Source organism: Agelaius tricolor, unplaced genomic scaffold, assembly GCF_023055355.1.
Source record: "Agelaius tricolor isolate 1412-34295 unplaced genomic scaffold, bAgeTri1.0.p SCAF_14, whole genome shotgun sequence".
Lineage (NCBI taxonomy): Eukaryota > Metazoa > Chordata > Aves > Passeriformes > Icteridae > Agelaius > Agelaius tricolor.
The window spans coordinates 3,432,584-3,451,743 of record NW_027269274.1 but is presented as its reverse complement, the minus strand read 5'-3'; the positions used below and the strand labels follow the sequence as shown (position 1 = coordinate 3,451,743).

Below are 19,160 nucleotides of genomic sequence, written 5' to 3'. Positions count from 1 at the left end.
ATGGAGTTTTTCTCCAACGGAAAATCTTTGCAGAGAAGCTTTTTCCTCCTCTGTGTTTGGTTTTGCCTGGCAAATTCCTCCAGTGGGGCCCTACCCATGAGCTTCTCCTCTGCCCTGGGAGGCCTCTTGGCTGTCAATAATTTGGCCTCTTTCCAGGTGGGTGGGTAGGAAGACAATGAACTGATGGAGCCAACTCCATCCATTAGAGATGGCCAATAAGCAAACGAAGCCTTGGTTGAGACTTGTCAGGGTAGGAATGATTGAGGTGGTGACTTCATGGGTATAAATCATTCATCTTCTGGTGGAGGATGTCTGGCTTCCTTCAGTGTGAAATAACCAGCAAGACATCCTAGATCAAATTCTGATCTGGTCTGAGCTGAGCTGGTTCTTGTAGTGTTGCCAGGTTCTGATGGGCATGGTGGGAAGGATCCTCCTTCAGAGGCCTGATCAAAACCCCAGTGCCTCTGGTGAGTTTTGAACCAACTTCTGAGGACTCCCAAGCGTTTCATTCTCTGTATTTAAATTTCTGTTTACATTGTATTTCAGAATATAAATTTACAAAGAGTACCAATGCTCTTCCATATCTCCCCCTTCAGAGCCAGTCAGCTGTTGGCAGAGACTTTTGCTGGGTTTTCCCAGCTTTCTGCAAATAATCCAAGCTAATCCTTAAATAGCATAATTCTGTGTCAGAGAATTTTAGGATTTATTTTAGCCTCTAATATTTCGTGTGACTACCAAATAAAATAAAGCATCCTTTAAAAAAAGTCTTTATACAAATCGAATTGTATTTCTCTCCAGCAGCAGCACGTTTAGCAGCTTCAGAAGAAGTTTGATTTCTATTTCCAGTAAGGTGTTGTTCTTTGTAAGCTGCTCAATGCTTGCAGCAACCCACAGAGAGGAACCAGGAGGGGCTGCATTTCCCTTCTCCCTTTCTGTGAGCATTTGCTGCTTCCTCACCTGAACCAGTGTCACTACAGGACATGAAATAACCCAACATGGACACCCAGCTCTTCACAAGGGTAAAAGGGAGTATTTAATTTCTGACTCCAACATTTATAGATTTCCAAAAGTGACAGTGGATTGGATGGTGACAGTTCCACCTCTCCAATGACACTGGATAAATTTCTCCTCCTCCATAAAAGAATGCAAAACAATAATTTCCTTTCTAGCCTTCTGATGAAATCCTTTTATTCTTTAGTACAGTTTTATATATATCTTTTTCTTTTAATATAATGTATATCATAAAATAATAAATCAACCTTCTGAAACATGGAGTCAAGATTCTCATCTCTTCCCTTGTCCTGGGACCCCTGCGAACACCACCACAGAGGGGGACAGGGTGATGTCTGATGTCTGTCTCCAAAGAGAGCTGACTTAGCTGACATAGAAAAGTGCTGCCTGTGTTTGTGAGTGCTGTTGGAGTGAAAATTCATAATTTGATCCAAATGGATTCTAAAAAAAATATTTTAGTACTTTTTCAGATGAGTGATATGCTTGGTCTCTGAGCTTGGAACTCTGTGTTCCTGGTTTTTTTTAACAAATGGTTGTTGTCACCCAAACTGATCAGCCAGCAAAGTGAGAGGGGGGGAGAGAGGTTTGAGGGGCTGCTGGCAGAGTTTCAGGGGAATATTCTGGGTTCTTTGCTGGGGTCTATTGCTGCCCTTTGTGGGGTGGCACCTGGGCAGCCTCAGCCAGCAGCAGGTCCCCTCCTCCAGCTCTGGAGAGGGTGAAAACCTGAGCTGCATTGTTAAGGCACCCTTGCTGCCTCAGATGTTGGTGATGACTTGAGGTTTAGGGCTGTGCTGGGAATACACAATCTCTTTGGCAGGCACTTGTTGTTTAGCAGAATTACTGCATTTTGGGCTCCTGTGCCCCTGCTGATGGCACTAATCTCCATGTCAGGAGACAAAGTACCAGCTGTGCCTGGCCCTATTTGTACTACTTTAGCCACATGGATGTGCACCCATTTAATCTGGAAATATTTCTCCACGCTCATCAACAGCCACATGCAGGCAAATGAAATTGCCACATTTATTCTGACTGAGTTTTGAAAACGACAGATGCTGCATTACTGTAAAACAGGGTGAGAGGGTTTGCTAGCTTTGGTTTTGTTCCTTCCTTGTGAGTGGTTGATATGTGAGCTATTAATGCTGATGAGTGAAGCTACTTCTCTTCAAGGCTGGCTCCTTCTCCCAGAGCATCAAGCAAAGCTTCCACTGCAGTTCTGGTGTCATTTATGCTCAGATAAAGGACTTGGAAACTGCCCTGGGACTCAGGAAGGAGAGGAGCTGGCACATGTGTGACTTGCAAACACAGGCAGATGTGCTGTGTGGTAGCTATTACTTTTTCCTAATAATGTGACTTTTCCCCCAGCCTGAATAATTCAAAGGATGCTGTTGTGCACGTGCCTGAAGGAGCAGAACCTTCAGCATCCTCTGGGTGTGGGGCTGCTCCCAGAGCAGGGATTTTAAGGGGGCAAATACAAAACCATCAGCCAAATCTGGTGCATCAAGAGTGCAGCTGCTTCTCTTCTCACACCTGACCACTTTTAGGGCTGTGCTATAAGCATTCACACACCTGAATGGTTGTAGCTTCTCTTCTCACACCTGACACTTTTAGGGCTGTGCTATTTTGCTATTTTAGGGCCTTGTTCCCACTCCTGACCTCTTGGACCAGCTGTGCTTGGGTGACCAGAGGGGACAGGGACTGTCACTGCTCCTGAGCAGCCCCGGGGCCCAAAGGACTCTGTTCATGCAGGCACTGCCCTCCCTGTGCCACTTGCCAAGGGACACTCAGGTCACCTGGGCCTCTGTCAGCATTTAGGAAATCTGGCACTGGGGGTCCTAAATGATAATCCTGCAAGAGCAGGATGTGAGGGACGTGCAAAAAAATGTTTGTGGGGGACAGAGATCCTGGGCTGGAACTGTTGAACCCCTTTTAGTGTCTGGACCATTGTCCCTTTGGGATTTGCCTTGGAGCTGCACCCTGCAGCACCCTGTTTGTTTATATTGTGTTTAACAATCCTTCCTAATGCCGTGTTTGAGTGGTGAATGGGGCCAGAGGATCTCCAGAGGTCCCTCCCAGCCTCAATTTCTCTCTAATGCAGATGTACAGGGATGCCTGTGAAGACTCCTGGAGAGAATAAATGAATCAGAACCTCTCAGCCTCATTGGAAAACACTGACACAGGAGAAAGCTCTGTAGCTGTAGGTATAGAGAGGTCAGTCTTTCCTCACTGGAGACAGTTTCTCATGGCTTTGGAATGGAAATACTGAGAAAGGCTCATCAGTTCATTACCAAACTGTAATCACGCAGTGCCTGAGCTCAGTTTGTGAGTTCAAACACAGCAGAGCAGACAGGTGTTTTTGGAATAGCTTTGTAAGCTTGCTTTTGTGTTTTGTTACATTCTGCATCTGTGCTTGCTGGATTTTATGGTGTAAACAAGTCATGTTTCTTGAGGAAATTATTTGGATGTGACCAAATACTGCTTTTATTTGGGCTGATCCCTCAAGCCCAAAGGAATATAAATTTTGGGTGCTTTCACTGAACCAGAGCAAAGCAGCAATTTCATAAACCTTGGGTGCCTTCAATTTGCAGCCTTTTGATTTACTTTTATTAAACAATTATAGCTGGATTTGCCTTTTGGGGAGCCTTTGTTTATGGCATTCAGAGCTAACAAAGGCCAGCTAAGCCTGAGGATGGATTATGGAAAATCAAAGCCAGCTCTCCTAATCAGGACAATGGAGCCTCTCCATGACACCTGGGAGGCCCCCACTCCAATATGATAAAGTATTTTCTTTGAGGGAAGGTCACCAGAAGTTCACTTTTACAGAGAAGTTCTTATTCTCAGCTAATGGGGCTCCCTGTAGCATGGTCCTGCAGTTGCTTCACATAAAAAGGATGGATTGTCAAAGAAATTACCTTTGAAGCTCCTCCCTGGCAAACTGATTTGAAAGGACAGCCCAAGTGTTGTGTCCTGGCCAGAGGAGCAGTCCCTGGGCAGCCACACAAGCTGTGGTGCCTCTTTGCACTTGTGCACTTTGGGATTTGTCAGCAGTTTGAGCCCAGCCCTTGCTGCTGGGCAAGTGCCATTCCCTGGGCTTTGCTTTATAACAGAATCTCCTGCCTGGCTTCCAGAGCAAGCCATTTAATCTTTTCATGCTGTGGAAATGAAGACATTCTCAGTCCTTTGGGGATATTATGTGCTTCTCATATTGTGAGTGAGATGGACTAAGCCCTTTTTTGGTCCTGAAGAGCTAAACACAAAATCAAAACACATAAGCAGAGCCAGACTTGGCTCTTGTTCTGTGTGTTACATCTGTAATTTCCTGCACATGTAATTGATCCCCAGTCATAGCTGGGCCCACACCCAACTCTGGGAGACTGTGGGGATTATTCTTTCTGATCCTGTTCTGGCTTAGCTGGCTCAGTTTTCCCAGAAGGGGGAGAGGGATGCAAGAAGGGTGCAAGAAGTGTGACCTAAAGCCAACATCATCTGCTGGGAGAAAGGAATGGGCTGTTGGGGCTTGCTTTAACTTGATGGTTCTTAGAGGTGACTGAAGAAGATTCTGGAAAAAATGTAGCTATCTTTTTAAAATTACTTTGATTTTGCATCAGAAGGGAGAAATGATATCAGCCCAGATGTTTGTTTGGGCACTGGCTCCACTGATTTGGCTCCATTGATTTTTTAATGCTATTGGCATTACACTTTTGTAAATTAAAACCCTAATTGGAGCATTGTTGCCAAGTCATTATTAATTGATTTGATTAAGAAACGTTCTGTGTCAGAAGATGACAGTTGTTCATAGGAAACTGGTAGAACCTTGTTCTCATTTTGATCAGCAAAAAGCATTGCAGTTTTGCACTTAGATCCACAATGCTGAGGTACAAATTTAGGTAAAAAAACAGGTAAACTTTCAATTCCCAGCATTCAAAACTGGCAGATTGACTCCAGTAGAATAGACACGTGGCTGTTAAACTAATTTTGGGTTTTGTTCTCTACCTAGTTCTCAGAGTATGTTGTAGGAATGAGGATGTTTGTAGTGTTTTTGGGCATTTTAGGATTCCAGCAAGAAGCTTTAGACCCAAGAACACTGAGCAGCGCTTGCTGAGTGTGAACCCACTCCATGGTGAGTCCTGCAGGGGCTGCACAATTCACTTTGCAGCCTGAGCTGGGGCACAGATCCCCCGGAGGAGGGCACAGATTGGGGTGGCAGTGTTTTAGCAGGGCTGCAGGAGGGGTTTCCTCAAGCAGTGACCATTAGAAGGTCTGTGGGAGGTGTGGAGAGCAGCAGGAGATGCAGTTGTGCTGTCCCTTCAGATCCTGCAGAGGTACAGGGCAGGGTAATTAACTGTGTGAGTTAATAGAGTGTTTCAAACCCTCTGGGACTGCTTGGAGTGCTTCAGCTCACATGAGTGGGCTTTGTGGCAGGCCTGTGCATTAAAGCCCTCATGCTTCAGCATGAAACCAGCCCAGCTCCCCTTTCCTTGTGACCCCTTCTGTTTGATGATGTTAAATGCATACCACTGTCCCCACCACGCTCAGCTCCTCCTGGGCCAGTCCTGTGGTTCTGCAGAGATGCTCTGATGCTGAGATGTCCCCACAGAAACCCCTGGGTCTGGCGCTGCTTTGTGCCACTGCAGACCCCTGGAGGAAGGGGAGGCTCGTTCTGCACGTTTGCATTCAGACAGAATTCCCACATCTCCACACAAACCCTGCATGGCTGAGGTGCTGCTCTCGGGCAGAAACCACCCCTCTGCCAGCTCAGCTCTGGCTGGGAGCCCACAGAGCTGCTCTGATAAAACCCCAAGCAGAATCTGCTATTTTGTCACATCCAACAATTTACATCCAATAAAACCTTGGGATGGAGGTGCAGCATCTGCTGCGTCAGTCTCTGTCTCACTTCTGGTTTTTGAGTTTTCTAATGAGTTTATGTTCCAATAAATCCTTAATACAAAAACTGCTTTAAAACAATTGAAAATAAAACAAAGAGAGGAATTTAAATTGCTTATGGCTTGCTTTGTATGGCTTCCAGGCATTTGAGCAATTTTGCTAACAAGTATCCGGTAACCTATTTCCAAAGGCCACTAGCAGATAATTATATTTGGTTAATTTACATACTTTCAGTTTATAATCCTAATTAGTTCTCCAACCAGTAGTCCCTAGGCAATATGTAGTCTTACCTCATTTTATTTGCCATCCCTACTGTGCAAGGGATGGCAAATTCTCTTAATTTACAAAAAAATGCTGTTAGGTTTGGTTCAGGGCTTTCCCATCTCAGTGCACATCTAAACCTGGCGGTTCCATGCCGCTTTCAACCCGATTTGCAAATAAGTATTTTACATTTTTATAGATTTTTACATCTGGGAGACGCTGTGCAGCTGGGGGAAGCTGACCCCAGTTTGACACAGAGCCTGTTTGCAGTGCAGGGAACCAGCCAAATTCTGCACCAACCTGTACCCAGGGTGTGCCCTTGTCACCTCGGTGGGATGGGGCTGTCAGGGGATGGGGCTGAGGTGTTGCCATGGCAGGAGCAGGGACAATGAGTGACAATGTCATTCCTGCAGCAGCAGCAGCAACGTGCAAGGGCTGGGGGAGAATCTCCAGGAGCTGCACACACACACATTCTGGTTAAACCTCTCAGCTTGGCCATTCCCTGCTCCCTCCTGGTGCATTTAGGATCTCTCCCTGCACGCTTATAATTCTGGGATAATTTTGCACTCAAGCTTGAGGTGATGCTCAGTGAAGTGGCTGAGGAGGAAGCTGAGTATGAAGTTTTATACTTCCAGGTTTCAATGAACTTCAAAAACCACTTGGAATGAGCATGCCCAGTGGAAGGAGCACATCTCCCAGTGCTGATCCCTGCAGGACTCTGGAGCTGGAGTTGTGCCCAGGCAGGACCAACCCACCACACTGTCCCACAGGCTGTGGTGGAGGGTGCTGGGTTTTGGGTACAACCTGTGGTAACCCAGGGACAAAACCTCTGCTGCTGCCTGGAGATCCCTTGTATGAGAGGGCCTTTAGATAACAGCACAATTTCCAGCGTTATCTTTTAAGCACTTTTATGCACTACAATGCCATTTTTAGAAAAACTGTTGGGTGAAATATTTCCTCTTAGGTATCCAAGGCTGCTTTTAGTTGGATTCATTGCTCTGTAATGCCAGGTTTGGATTAACGTTATGGTAATTTCCAATGTTTCCTTGCAAGCGATAAAAAGAGCCCAAATCTCCCTTTTCAACACCTCATTAAGTACTTTGAGAGGGCAATGAGAAGTGGGATGACAACTGCAAAAGGAAAGGAAAATCTGCAGTTTGCAAAGCTTTTGCTCAGATTTCCAGGATAACGGATGGATTCTGTGAACTGATGCTAATTAATAAATCCTAGTGCCAAAGGAGAGAGGTGATTTTTAACTGTCCAAAATAACAAGTGTTTAGCAGGGAAAAACTCAAAGGTGTGATAATAATTTTATTTCAACATCTTAACGAATGTAAATTTTATACTGCGGATGCTTTGTTGTAATTCCTGCATCTCACACTGAATTCCCAAACATATTCCTGCTGCTACCCAATGCACAAAATGCTCAGCATTGATGTCCCTGGTGCCCAAAGGAACCACTGCATGTGAGGTTATTCCAAAGGAGTCTGTTTTTATGAGGAGCAGCTTGATAATAATTATTCCTCATTAGAACATTTCAAAGCTTACTCTAATATTTCCAGGCAGACTAAAGGTGGCTTAGCTGTATTTCCACACCTGGTTTAAGGATTGTTATTCCACTAATCACAGCTCTGTACACCTGAGTGTGAGGCCTTGAGGAGGGCAGGATTTTGCTGTGGCTCTCACACCTGCAGCTGAGATGAACAGGAGATAAATTCAGGGTGAGATTTGAGACAGAGATGGCAAATGTCTTACCCTGGCAGCAGTGTGTGAAAATCTGGTGTTTTTCCCACTGTGCCACTGGTGATGGTAACAGCTGGTGCATGTCAGGTGGAACCCCAGCTCCAACAAAGTCTAAAGAGAAACCTTCCACAGACTACAGTAGGACTGGCTCTTTATCCCCAAGGAAAATCCAGCTTGAAGGTAAATTTGCAGAGGCTTATTGACAAGAGTGCCAGATGACACAGGCTGGAGGGGCATTTCCAGGGATACAGAAGTTCACTGTGGAGTGTGGCAGACACATTTCATGGAATTCAGTGCTAGTCCACAGAGGGAGCAGAAAAAAACCTGGACAAATCTGCTGTTTGCTTCTCAATGACAGACAAAATAGGCACAAGAAGCTGCCAATCTCTCCCCTTCCAGCTTTGCACTTCTATCACCAAGGCTGCAATTTTTGTTCATTTGAGTTATGACAGAAAAGTCCAGAACAAAAGCTCAGAAGGTTTGGGGGCAAGTTTCAAGGAAAAAGGGAGAGGGTATGGAGAATCTGGGAACTATTCATAATGAGTCTACATCACCTAATCCGGCAGAATATTCCAATTTATATCTGAATTCTTAATCAGAAATAGAAAACACAGAAAGGAATGTAATACCTCGTTGACACCTCTGTTATTTTTTCACCATCTCCTTTAATTTGTATATTTATTTGTTTTAGTTTTTATATGCTTTAATTTATATATTGTCTGGTTTTAATGCAAACCCCACTGAAGGCTGTAGGTGGGGTTTATACACCACAAAGAAACCACAAACCAAAGCAAAGCAGGAGAGCAGAAGTTCTTTTTCTTTCTTAAAGTCACCTTAAATATCTTGTGAGCTGAAGGTGAGCATTACTTGATTTTACTCGTGGTATTCCTTGTGCTTCTTCCTTGTCCCTTCCCTCAAGAAAACCCCAATCCAAATTCCCCCCAAAGTCTGGATGCCAATTTTCCCCTCAGGTTTGGCTCCAGTGGCTGTCCAGGCATTTCTGCAGCACAGGAGCTGCAATCCATAAAATTATATTCTAGGTGGTGAAACCAGAAGGGAATAAAAAGAATTTAAAGTAGTTTGAAATATAAAACAATAATTTATTTTACTTCATTTTACTTGTTAACGTTTGTAGCTAATGTTGATTTCATGAAACTGCTTTTATAATTCAATACATTCAAATCTATAAAGCAAACAGTTACTACCATGGGCTTTTCAAATTCCACAAACTGTCTTATATAAACAAATTAGCTGTACATGCACGTTTCTTCAATAGGTTGCAACATTTGCAAACATGCTTTAAAATCCTTTAAAGCTGCATAATAGTGTACTTTGCCTCAGGCTTTTCAGATGAAACCTCTATACTTCTTTCAGAAACCTTAAAGAGAAAAATGTTTAAATGTTGAGCATAACTCTAAAAACTGCTGTTTGATAAATGTTAAATATTACAAGAGAATGATTCTAATTCTGAGTTTAAACCTTGAGCTAAGTATTGATAAACAGCACTCTGTGTAGAAGTGAACAACAGCAAAATAATATCACAAAATATGGTTTCACAAACAAAAATACATATGTGCAGTTGCTCTTGTGGGTTTCTTGCATTTTTTTTTTTTAGGTAAAGAAAAGCACGGGTACCTTTTAATATGAATATAGTTTAAGCAAATTACCTGTGTAAGTATGGTTAATACATTTCTGATATTTAAACACTTCATGTAAAAGGTAACAAGTAAAAAAGTACAATCAGTATTCCAAAAAGCACTGCTAATATTGCCTTTGAAGGAGATGGGCAGGCTTCCTCCCCACTGCAGAATGGGGATCCTGGCACCCACGGCTGTAGAGTTCAGTATTTGAACTATAAACTCGGTGACTGTATCTTATATACAAAAATCTTGCCACATTGAACGAGGCATGGATTCCTACCCCATTGGTAGTGTTTTATGTACATAATTTAGCCCTGGGGATGGATTATACAGTAGTCACTGACAGGAAGGAATTGTACACCCGCGTGCCGTCCGGTGACTTTGTTCCGTGGGTTAGCAGTTCTTGGATCGTCATCCAATTGTCAAATATTTTTTTATTTCTCTTCTTCATCATTTTTTTGTGGCTCAGTTCAATGATGTTCATCTCCTTCTTCTCCTCCGCACCTTGCTGCTCCTTCAAGCACTCTAACCTGCTCTGCATCATGAACTCCCGCCGCCTCCTCTGCTCCTTGGCTTTCACCAAGTGCTGCTTCCTCTCCTCCTTGCTCCAGTACCGGCCCATCTTCATCTCACTGATGGCATCATCATCCGTGGTCATCCCACTGCGCTCCTCCTTGATCTTTATGGCCCGTTCCCTCAGCAGCCTGTCCCTCACCGGCCTCTTGGTGATGTAGCGCGTCCCGTCGCTCCTCACCTTGACCTTCCACTCCATCCTGGGCTCGCTCTGCCCCGACGCCAAGTCCTTGCACATGCTCACCAGGCTCATCTGGCTCTGGGCGTACTCCACGGCGGATTTCTGCTGGATCAGCTGCATGTAGCTCTGGTAGTGCTGGGCGTGGGCAGGGATGTGAGCGTGTTTGTAGGGAGAGTGGTGGTAGGGGGACACGTAGGGCTTCTGGCCGTGAGTGGGGCTTTTGCTGCCATCGCTGCCTTTCCTCTCCTTGTTCTCCAGCTGCTTGCCAGGGTCAGGATCTTTAGCAGAGGCGTGGCACTTACCAGCGCTGGATTCATGGCTCTCTGAGCCAGCAAACAAATTCTTTTGGGAGACATTATAGGCCACTGCCCCCTCGCTGCCTTGGCAGCCGACGCCTTCGGCGGTTCTGCGCAGGGAATTGTCGGGGGAGATCTCCAGCGTCAGCGGCGTGCTCCGGCAGCTCTCGCCCGTGTTGTAGGCACTGGAGCTGTCCTTGTCAGACTTCTCAGGCAGCTCGGTGATGTCTGAGAGCTCGTGCCTGCGCACGTCAATGCTGGTGTTGTAGTTTCGGAAGCCGCTGTTGTGCAGCATCCAGGGCTCCCGGTACTGCTCCTTCAGCTGCTGCATCTTGTGGGCCCGCACGATGTTCAGGCACTCCAGCTCGATGTTGCGCAGCTCCTCGTTGAGCATCTCCAGCTCTCTGTCCACGCTCTCTTGGTCGCTTTTGCTCATCTCCAGGGTGCTGTTATGGTAGTACAGGCTGTAGGGGTTGGCAGACTTCACCTGGCACTTCAGCTCCAGCAGCTCCCGGAACCGCTCGCACTCGTCCACGGGGATGCCGAGGAAGTCGACGTCGGTGCAGTCAGCTGAGATGAACGACTCGTTGCTGAACTGCATGTCCCCGCTCCCCAGGGTGTCGTGGCTGTAGGTCAGCTTCTTCTGGCTCCCCAAGGTGTTGGAGGAGGTGGTGTGGTCGTCCCCATTGTTCTCCTGCTCGGAGCTCTCGTCGTTGCGAGTGCTGTCGTCCGTGCGCCCCACGCCGCTGTCCTTCTCGTGCTGGTTGGACAAAATCGTGGCTGTGTCTGTGGTGCCTCCATCCTCCTCGTGCTTCTTCTAACAACAGAAACAGCAGGACACAAAGAAAAATTATTGCAAGCACGTGAAACATTTCAAGGTGTTTATTTTTAAATAGTTCTCCTAATCCATCACTTTTTACACTTCGTGTGTCCTATACGGAAAGAGTATTATTAAGGGCTCAGAGAAAAGGTGAGCAAGCCCTCAGCCTGCTGTGGATGTTCTTTTCAGAAGAACCTGAGGTCTGAGTTTCACCTATGCAGTGGTAGAAGTTACATTTTCAAAATGTTTCTGCTCCCACTTGGGTGCACAATGATATCCAGTTCTCCTACAGTGCCTAAGTGAGAACATGACTCCTCACAGCATGGGGATGGCACAGAGGATGCAGAGTTCTAGGAAACTTTAGGAAAAAAGTCTAGGTAAAAATTGAGAAACTGCTTTAATCATAGCAGAATGATGGAGAATATAAGCCCTGTATCTGTGGCCCTGCATAAAATTTGTAATGTAAAAACTTTTTCTTTGCCTTTTTCCCCTTGTATAGATCTTACTTCAGTCATTTGCCTGAGTTGTCCATGTGGGTTTCCAGGTTTTGGGAGACTGTTTCCAGTCTCTGCATGCACACCAAATAGGAGAGTCTGTAAATCAGTTCTCTGCCTGCTCTACCCACCACACACCCAGTATTGCTCTCAGTGACCACAGTGTTAAGGGATTTCCATGAATTGTGGTCCTGTTGTTGTAAGGGCCAAAGCACAAAAGGTACTATTTTAAAACATGGACAGCCATGTAATATCTTGATTTTACAGAAAGTCCTTTTGCCTTGATCTCAGTGTCACTTGAGACACCAAGTGTATTCAGCCAAGCTCAATATTGAATATTGAGTGCAGTGGGAAGTTTGACAGCCCTGCACACCAGAAGGGCAGTACCTGCTGAAGCATGCTGGCAGTAAATTGCATTGCCTGGTGGTGCTGTTCCTCTAACATGTCCATGTGCAAGTCATCCAGAAAATCGTTTCTGTCATCATCCATCCATCCTTCATCCAGCTGTGTGAAAAGGGAGGGAAAAAACAAACCAATCATTGTCAAAAGAATGAAGACTGACATAAATTACTGCTTTTCTTCGTGGATAGTGGTTGGGAAATCTCAGGAGATTCCTTCCTGTGACAGTGCTGCTGTGTCTTGGGAAGGAGCCTGTCCTTGTGCTAAGTGTGGGTATTGACTGTGCTACCTCCTCCCACAGCTGCCTCCATCTCCAAGAGCAGGACCTTATCTTCAACAGCCCTCTACATATGAAAAAACTCAGTCTTTTGATCTGTGGGAATACTTGCAAGAGTTGGGGTAGTTTTGGTTTGTGCACAACTTGATTAAGTTGTATAAAAACACTCCAGAGCCCAAAGCTCAAACACGCTTCTTGTGAGGCAGCATCAAACTCCAGAAGGAAAATCTGGCTGGGGTCTGTAGGACATTTTTACTCCCAGTCCCAATTATCCCGACGTGAAAGATCAGAAATATCCAGGCTAAGAGGACAGTGATGATCCTGGCCCCGTGTCTCCAGGTGCACGGGCAAGGGCTGCTCTCCCAGCACCAGGAGCAGAGACAGATCAAACAATGCTGCTCCCGGCTGTTTGTTCTACACCTTTGTTGTGCTAATCCCTGCTCTACAAAGGGATCTGCTTCAACCTTTTATTGCAGCTCAGGAGGCTTCTTGAGAGTATTCAAGTACTTTAAGAGACCGTGTATGAAGGGCTAAATAATAGGTGTTTTAATGAATGAATAATCAATAGCTATAGGAATTAGAGTTCAGCACGTTCTTCAAAACTGTGGCTCAAAACCATTCATAATACCTTGCACTGATGTTTGTAATGGCATTGCAGCACAAGTAAATCACCAAATGTCTTAGAAATTGAATTTTAATATAAAATATATATGTAAGTACCATGACTGCTGAATTCCATTATTTTAGGCTATATATATATGTGCAGTCAAAGTGTAGAATATGGTTTTAGGTAGATCTGGTAGATTTAAACAGGCTAAACAATTTGAAAGAATTGCTTTCTACAAAACAGCAACTGTTTAAATTAAGACTCAGGTGAGGGTTTTTTGTTGCTACCATACCTGAATTTCTGGTCTTGCCACAAGTAAGGAGATATTCTTGCTCTCCTCACTGGAGAGAAGTGCCACAGCTTCCTCTCGGTTCTGCACCTCGATGCCATTGATCTTTAAAGAAAAAACACCACCATGAAGGGTTTTCATAGGGACCCCTGGCTGCTGCTGTGCCCAGCTCCATGGAATGCTTGGCTCCATGGATCCACACACACATCCCCAGCCTTGTGCAGAGAAGTGCTGGGCAGTGTGGTGGCTTGGACGTGCGATGCATTTCACCCCCCTGCATGCAGAGCCTTGTTAGGAGGGCAGGAAGTGGAGTTCTGGGGTTTAGGACACTGGAGCTCTGGGGTTTAGGACACCTGGAGCACTTCCCAAGGAGGAAGGCAAGAAGTGGAGTTCTGGGGTTTAGGACACTGGGATTCTGGGGTTTAGGACACTGGAGTTCTGGGGTTTAGGACACTGGAGCTCTGGGGTTTAGGACACCTGGAGCACTTCCCAAGGAGGAAGGCAGGAAGTGGAGTTCTGGGGTTTAGGACACTGGAGTTCTGGGGTTTAGGACACTGGAGCTCTGGGGTTTAGGACACTGGAGTTCTGGGGTTTAGGACACTGGAGTTCTGGGGTTTAGGACACTGGGATTCTGGGGTTTAGGACACTGGAGTTCTGGGGTTTAGGACACTGGAGTTCTGGGGTTTAGGACACTGGGATTCTGGGGTTTAGGACACTGAGATTCTGGGGTTTAGGACACTGGAGTTCTGGGGTTTAGGACACTGGAGTTCTGGGGTTTAGGACACCTGGAGCACTTCCCACAGGTACCTGGATGATGCGATCCCCTTCCCGCAGCCGCCCATCCTTCGCTGCGATGCTGTTGGGATCAATCTGCAAAATAAGAGAATTCTCAGTGCTCTGCAGGTTTGGGAGCTCACTGTGCACTTCCCCTTCTTTCCTGGGTGGTGCATTTCAATGGAAGGGTTTAGATTTAATTATGAGTTTCTTTCCCCAAATTGGTGCAATTCATCTGAAATGGTTCTGCACGGTGAAAAAACGTTGCTGTATAAAATGCTACTTTTTCATGGAAAGGGACAAGGAGAGAGAAATGGGCCCCAGATGTTTGCAAATAGAAGTGTGTGGGGTTTTATACAATTTATATTGTTTCAGGAATAATCAAGGATAAAAATTAAAGGGGGAATACATGAAAATATTCTGAAGGCATCATCTGAAATAGAACATTGTTAATATAATGAAATTTGACTTCAGTGGGAGCAGGACTGCACTCAGTTTGGAGAAAAGGAAAATAATTAGATTTCTTCCAATTACTGCATTTTGGCTGTTTATCCAACATGGTACAAACAGAGGATAAATGTCTTAACTGCCCAACAATGTAGCTGGAAAGACAAATGGTATCTTATGGAAGGCAGCTCAATCTTACCTCACTCACATAAATACCCATGTCATCTTCATCATCTGTTCTGTAACAGACAGTAAGGCCAAGCTTGTCCTGGCTGTTCACTCTGTGTAAATCCACTTCCTGAGGTAAAAAAAAAAAAAAGGAAAATATATTGTCAGTGAGACACTGGTGACTGATGGAAGCAATTTTTCAAATGCAATGAAAATATTTTGCTTAAGTGATATAGTGGATGTCTTTTGATTTCACTTGTAGACGAGGTTAACTTACTGAGCAAAACGTGATTATATGCAGACAATCAATACCTGGGACATTTTTGACCCTTCAATCAATAGGAAGTCATTTTGAAAATAGACCTTTTATTGATCTTAAGGAAGAAAAATTACCTATATTTCATGTAGTGCTAAGACTTCAAAGGCTAAAATACTTATAAAGTATGATTTCAATATTTGTCACAGCTGATACATATTTCCTCATAAGCAGGGTAATTCTCTGGCTTTTCAGAGAAAAACATAATACTCTCTTACTTTAAATTGTATAATTTTCACGAAGTCATCTAATAAATTTCTCAAAAGTGTGACTGAAGATCAATATATTGATCTTCAAATGCAAAGCATTTGGTATTGGTAATAGAAACATAATAAGCATTTCAGTATCTTGCAAGTGTTTGCCTTCAGCAGGTCATGGTGGTCTTGTTTATCTCAGAGACATTTAACCCATCTTAAAAATGTATGTTCTTCCTCTATGCTTTTTATTTCCAGGAGGAATTCCTGAGGGTTATTATTTTTTTTTCCTTCTGTGTTTGACACTGGCTGGTAGGAAGGGCTGTAAAATCCATGGAGATAGCCCCAGGCTGGAGGATGTTCCTGGCTGGTGACCATCCCCGTGGCACCTTTCAGTCCTGCCCTTTTGCCTCTGAGGGATATCCCAGGGGGGTTTAAGGTGTTTAACCAAGTGATCGTGGCTGCTGGGCTGGTCCTGAGGATGCTGCCCGAGACAGATGTGTGAAAACTCCTGGAGTTGGGATTTCACCTCCTCAGGTGAGGGGAGTGAGTGAGGTGGGGCAAGGTCCTGCCCATCCTCAGGCCAGGCAGGTCTGGCTGTGCTGAAAGGGAAAAGTGGGAGCAGCCACAGGGACACAGAGGGACCCCAGAGGTGCCCCAGCCCCAGGGCACTCCCTGCACCCTCTGTTTGTGCTGGACCTGCCATTCCAGAGGAAAAGTCCTGACAACACAGCCCCTTTTTTCTGGCATCTCTGCTGCTGTGCCATTTGGAAGGGCCAAGACAATAAAACAAGCTGATATGAATAATTTATTGGTGTGTCTGGCTGACAGCTGCCAAGATCAGCAATCTCATGTTATTTACTTGTCAACATGTGTAATTTCTTTTTTTTTTCCCCCTAAAGAAGCGTAGCTGTAAATGTCAGTGACATTTCAGCTGGTATTTAAGTGGTTTCAATCAATAGTATCCATGGTGAACTGCTGTGCTTTTTTTCCCCCCTCTTTTGTTACTTAAAGGTTTGAACACAATGCTTTAATAGAGGGGTTTTCTTCACATTTCTAAAGCTTTGGAGCTTTCTAGAGAGGAGATGGAGATTCTTCAGAAGAAAGATGAGACAAAGTGGATTCTGTTCTGATCTCAGCTGATCCTCCAGAAAGTCTCTGCAGTCAATGGGTTTATCCTGCATTTACCCTTGGAGTGAAGTGGAGTGAGGTGGGAATTTGTGGATTGAGCCTAATTCAGGCCCAGAATGATTCCCATATTCCCTTCATCTTCAGGAATGCTTTTATATTGATTTGAAAACCTGGAAAGAAATTTCCAGTGGGGCTCATTCTACTGGTTGCCATACTGGCATTGAAAAAATACATATGTTAATAAAAACATATAATATTTATAAATATAAAAATTAATATATAATATATATTGATATTATATTTATATAATATACACTATAGTATACAAATATTTCTAAATATAAACAAATATATAATGCTAAACCCCCCCCACAAAACCAAACAGAACTATATGGTGACTTTGGCCATTGCTTAAATAGATCCTGAGTAACTACAAACACTTGGGAGTGGAAGGAAAAGAGGGAGCAAGCTGCTATTTTCATTCTTATTTGCCACATGTTTTTACTAACAATGGGTGTTTTTCCAACACTGTACAACTTTAAAGGCTATAATAATTAAAAATAAAGCACAGGCTAATATTTAAATTGTACCATCTGAGATGTCACCTGTGATATACTGGAAGGTAATAGATAATCTGATTAATAATTAATATATATTTTGAAATATATATTTTACATATATACATAAATGTAAATAAAGATATAAGTATTTCTATATAAATGTATAAATAAATTTACATATTTTGAGTATATATTTTGAAAGGAAACAAGCTATCTGTTGTTTAAAAACACACAGAAATAAAGCAGCAAGAAAAGCTAGAGAGGAAAAAATTATAGAGCAGGTATTTAGAACCTGAATTTTTATGAGCAATTAGTTGACAGACCTACTCTTGAGTACAATCCCTCTAGTCCTTGGTAGGAAGAGAGAAAGTGGATTTGATGCTACCCAAATATGATAATTTTATGAACTTAAACATAGGAACAGCTGCTTTCCGTGGGTCTTTGCGTCAGTGAAGTTTTAATATAATCATAAAGGTTTGAAATATTTGAGAGATAAAAGTGTGCAATTCCAGTTGGAGTTGAAGAATCAACACCAGAGTCTTCAAAGCAAAGGTTATTTTCCATATTCAGAGACAAGTCTGTGTAATGCAGAGACACATGAAAGGGGAAAACAGAAAACTGGCACCTGCAAGCACAGGTACTATGGCAGCTTGAGTGATTGTACCAGGAATTAATTAAACAGAGGGAAAATGAATATGGGCCTGGAGGAGTTTAAAAGTGTGAGTTCCTGTGTCTGCCATTTCTTACAGTTTTGTCTCAGGGGCTGCACTCCTGGCCCTGGAAGGGGCAGGCTGGGGCTGTCCCCCAGCTGCTCTGCAGGCACAGGGAGCAGCTGGCAGGCAGGGGTGCTGCCCACAGAGAGGGGGAATGCTGGGCTGGGTTAATGTGATCAATGTGGAAATTCCATCCACGACAACTTTTACACTCGCAGATAATTCAAATCTGCTTCTTCGGATCAGGTAAAAGTGACATTTTGAGAGATGTTCAAAGGAGGATTTGGATGCTCTTTCAAAACAGTCTGTGCAAGGGAAGTGTGTGAAAGATTATTGGCTCCTCATCAAATGCAGAGCCAAGGAGGGCTCACAGAGCTGGTTGCTGAAATCCATCTGGCATTTACAGCAAGACAAGAAGAAATGAACATGCCCTGTGACATTATACCTGCAACCACTCATCATAATGAATTAGGAGCAAGTGATAATAGTAAATTAACCTCTATAAGCTCAGAAGATCCTTCATTTGCAGAGGATTATTGAATTATTGTACTGCTGATTTAAAATTATGGCCTGCCTGCAGATTTATAAAAATCAGAGTCCTTTCTCTAACAAGACAGAAATGAGCAGTAGAGATGTGAAATGACAGCAGTGGGTAAGAACAGTTCAGTCACTCAGAGAGCCTCACCACAGCTTGCATGATAAGTGCTCTGTCCTTCTCCCTCTCCCTTGTAAAATGTGGTGGATTTTTTTTTTTTTTTTCTGTGCTGACCTCTGCCATACCTCACCAGCAGGGTCCCCTTTTTTGTGCTTCCTTTTGCTAGGTTTCACAAAGAAAACAAAGTCAGGGAAATAAATAAATATAAATAACTATTTCCTTTTATGCTGCATAAGGCTCTCTTGCTACTTTTTGGCAACTGACCCTGCCAGAGCAGGAGGGCAAATCTTCTTCATGCTTTCTTGAACCTAAGAAAGTAATCTTTATGTTTGTGTTTTCATATCAAAGTGGTTTTCAACACAGGTGAATGGAAAGTATCCCACCCCTTCCCTTTTCAAGGGAGAAAAGCCTATAAGCCAGATTTCCTTTCCAAACTTCTCTGCTCTAGAGAAGCAGAATTCTACCTGGGGGTTTCTGTGGCAGCCCAGCTCTGGGATGGGATTCTCTGTCAGAGCACAGGGGCTGGAGCAGCTTTAATCACCAGTGGTGCTGGGGAAGGCTGAAGGGAAGTGTTTCTCACCCCGATGAAAGGAGGTTTGGGATGGCTCAGAGAGATAACTTGGAGGATGCCAGGCTCTCTGCCAAGCAGATGGGCAGAGCTCCATAGCTCAGACCTTTCTCACACAGCACGAGCTGCTGGGGCCAGGCTGAAAACCTCCAGAGAGCTGAG

General features: G+C 44.2%; 1 protein-coding gene across 2 annotated transcripts in view; it reads right to left on the bottom strand.

Annotated features, from left to right (window-relative positions):
• Positions 1 to 8,975: 8,975 nt before the first annotated feature.
• Positions 8,976 to 19,160, bottom strand: part of PDZRN3 (PDZ domain containing ring finger 3) — a 131,358-nt gene continuing 121,173 nt past the window's right edge. For both annotated transcript variants that reach the window (XM_071439329.1, XM_071439331.1), the window contains 5 exons: positions 14,893 to 14,991; positions 14,280 to 14,342; positions 13,476 to 13,577; positions 12,288 to 12,404; positions 8,976 to 11,403 (listed from right to left, as the gene is read on the bottom strand). In XM_071439329.1, the coding sequence (XP_071295430.1) occupies positions 9,862 to 11,403; positions 12,288 to 12,404; positions 13,476 to 13,577; positions 14,280 to 14,342; positions 14,893 to 14,991 (1,923 nt within the window). In that variant the 3' untranslated portion in view covers positions 8,976 to 9,861. The remainder of the gene's footprint in view (positions 11,404 to 12,287; positions 12,405 to 13,475; positions 13,578 to 14,279; positions 14,343 to 14,892; positions 14,992 to 19,160) is intronic.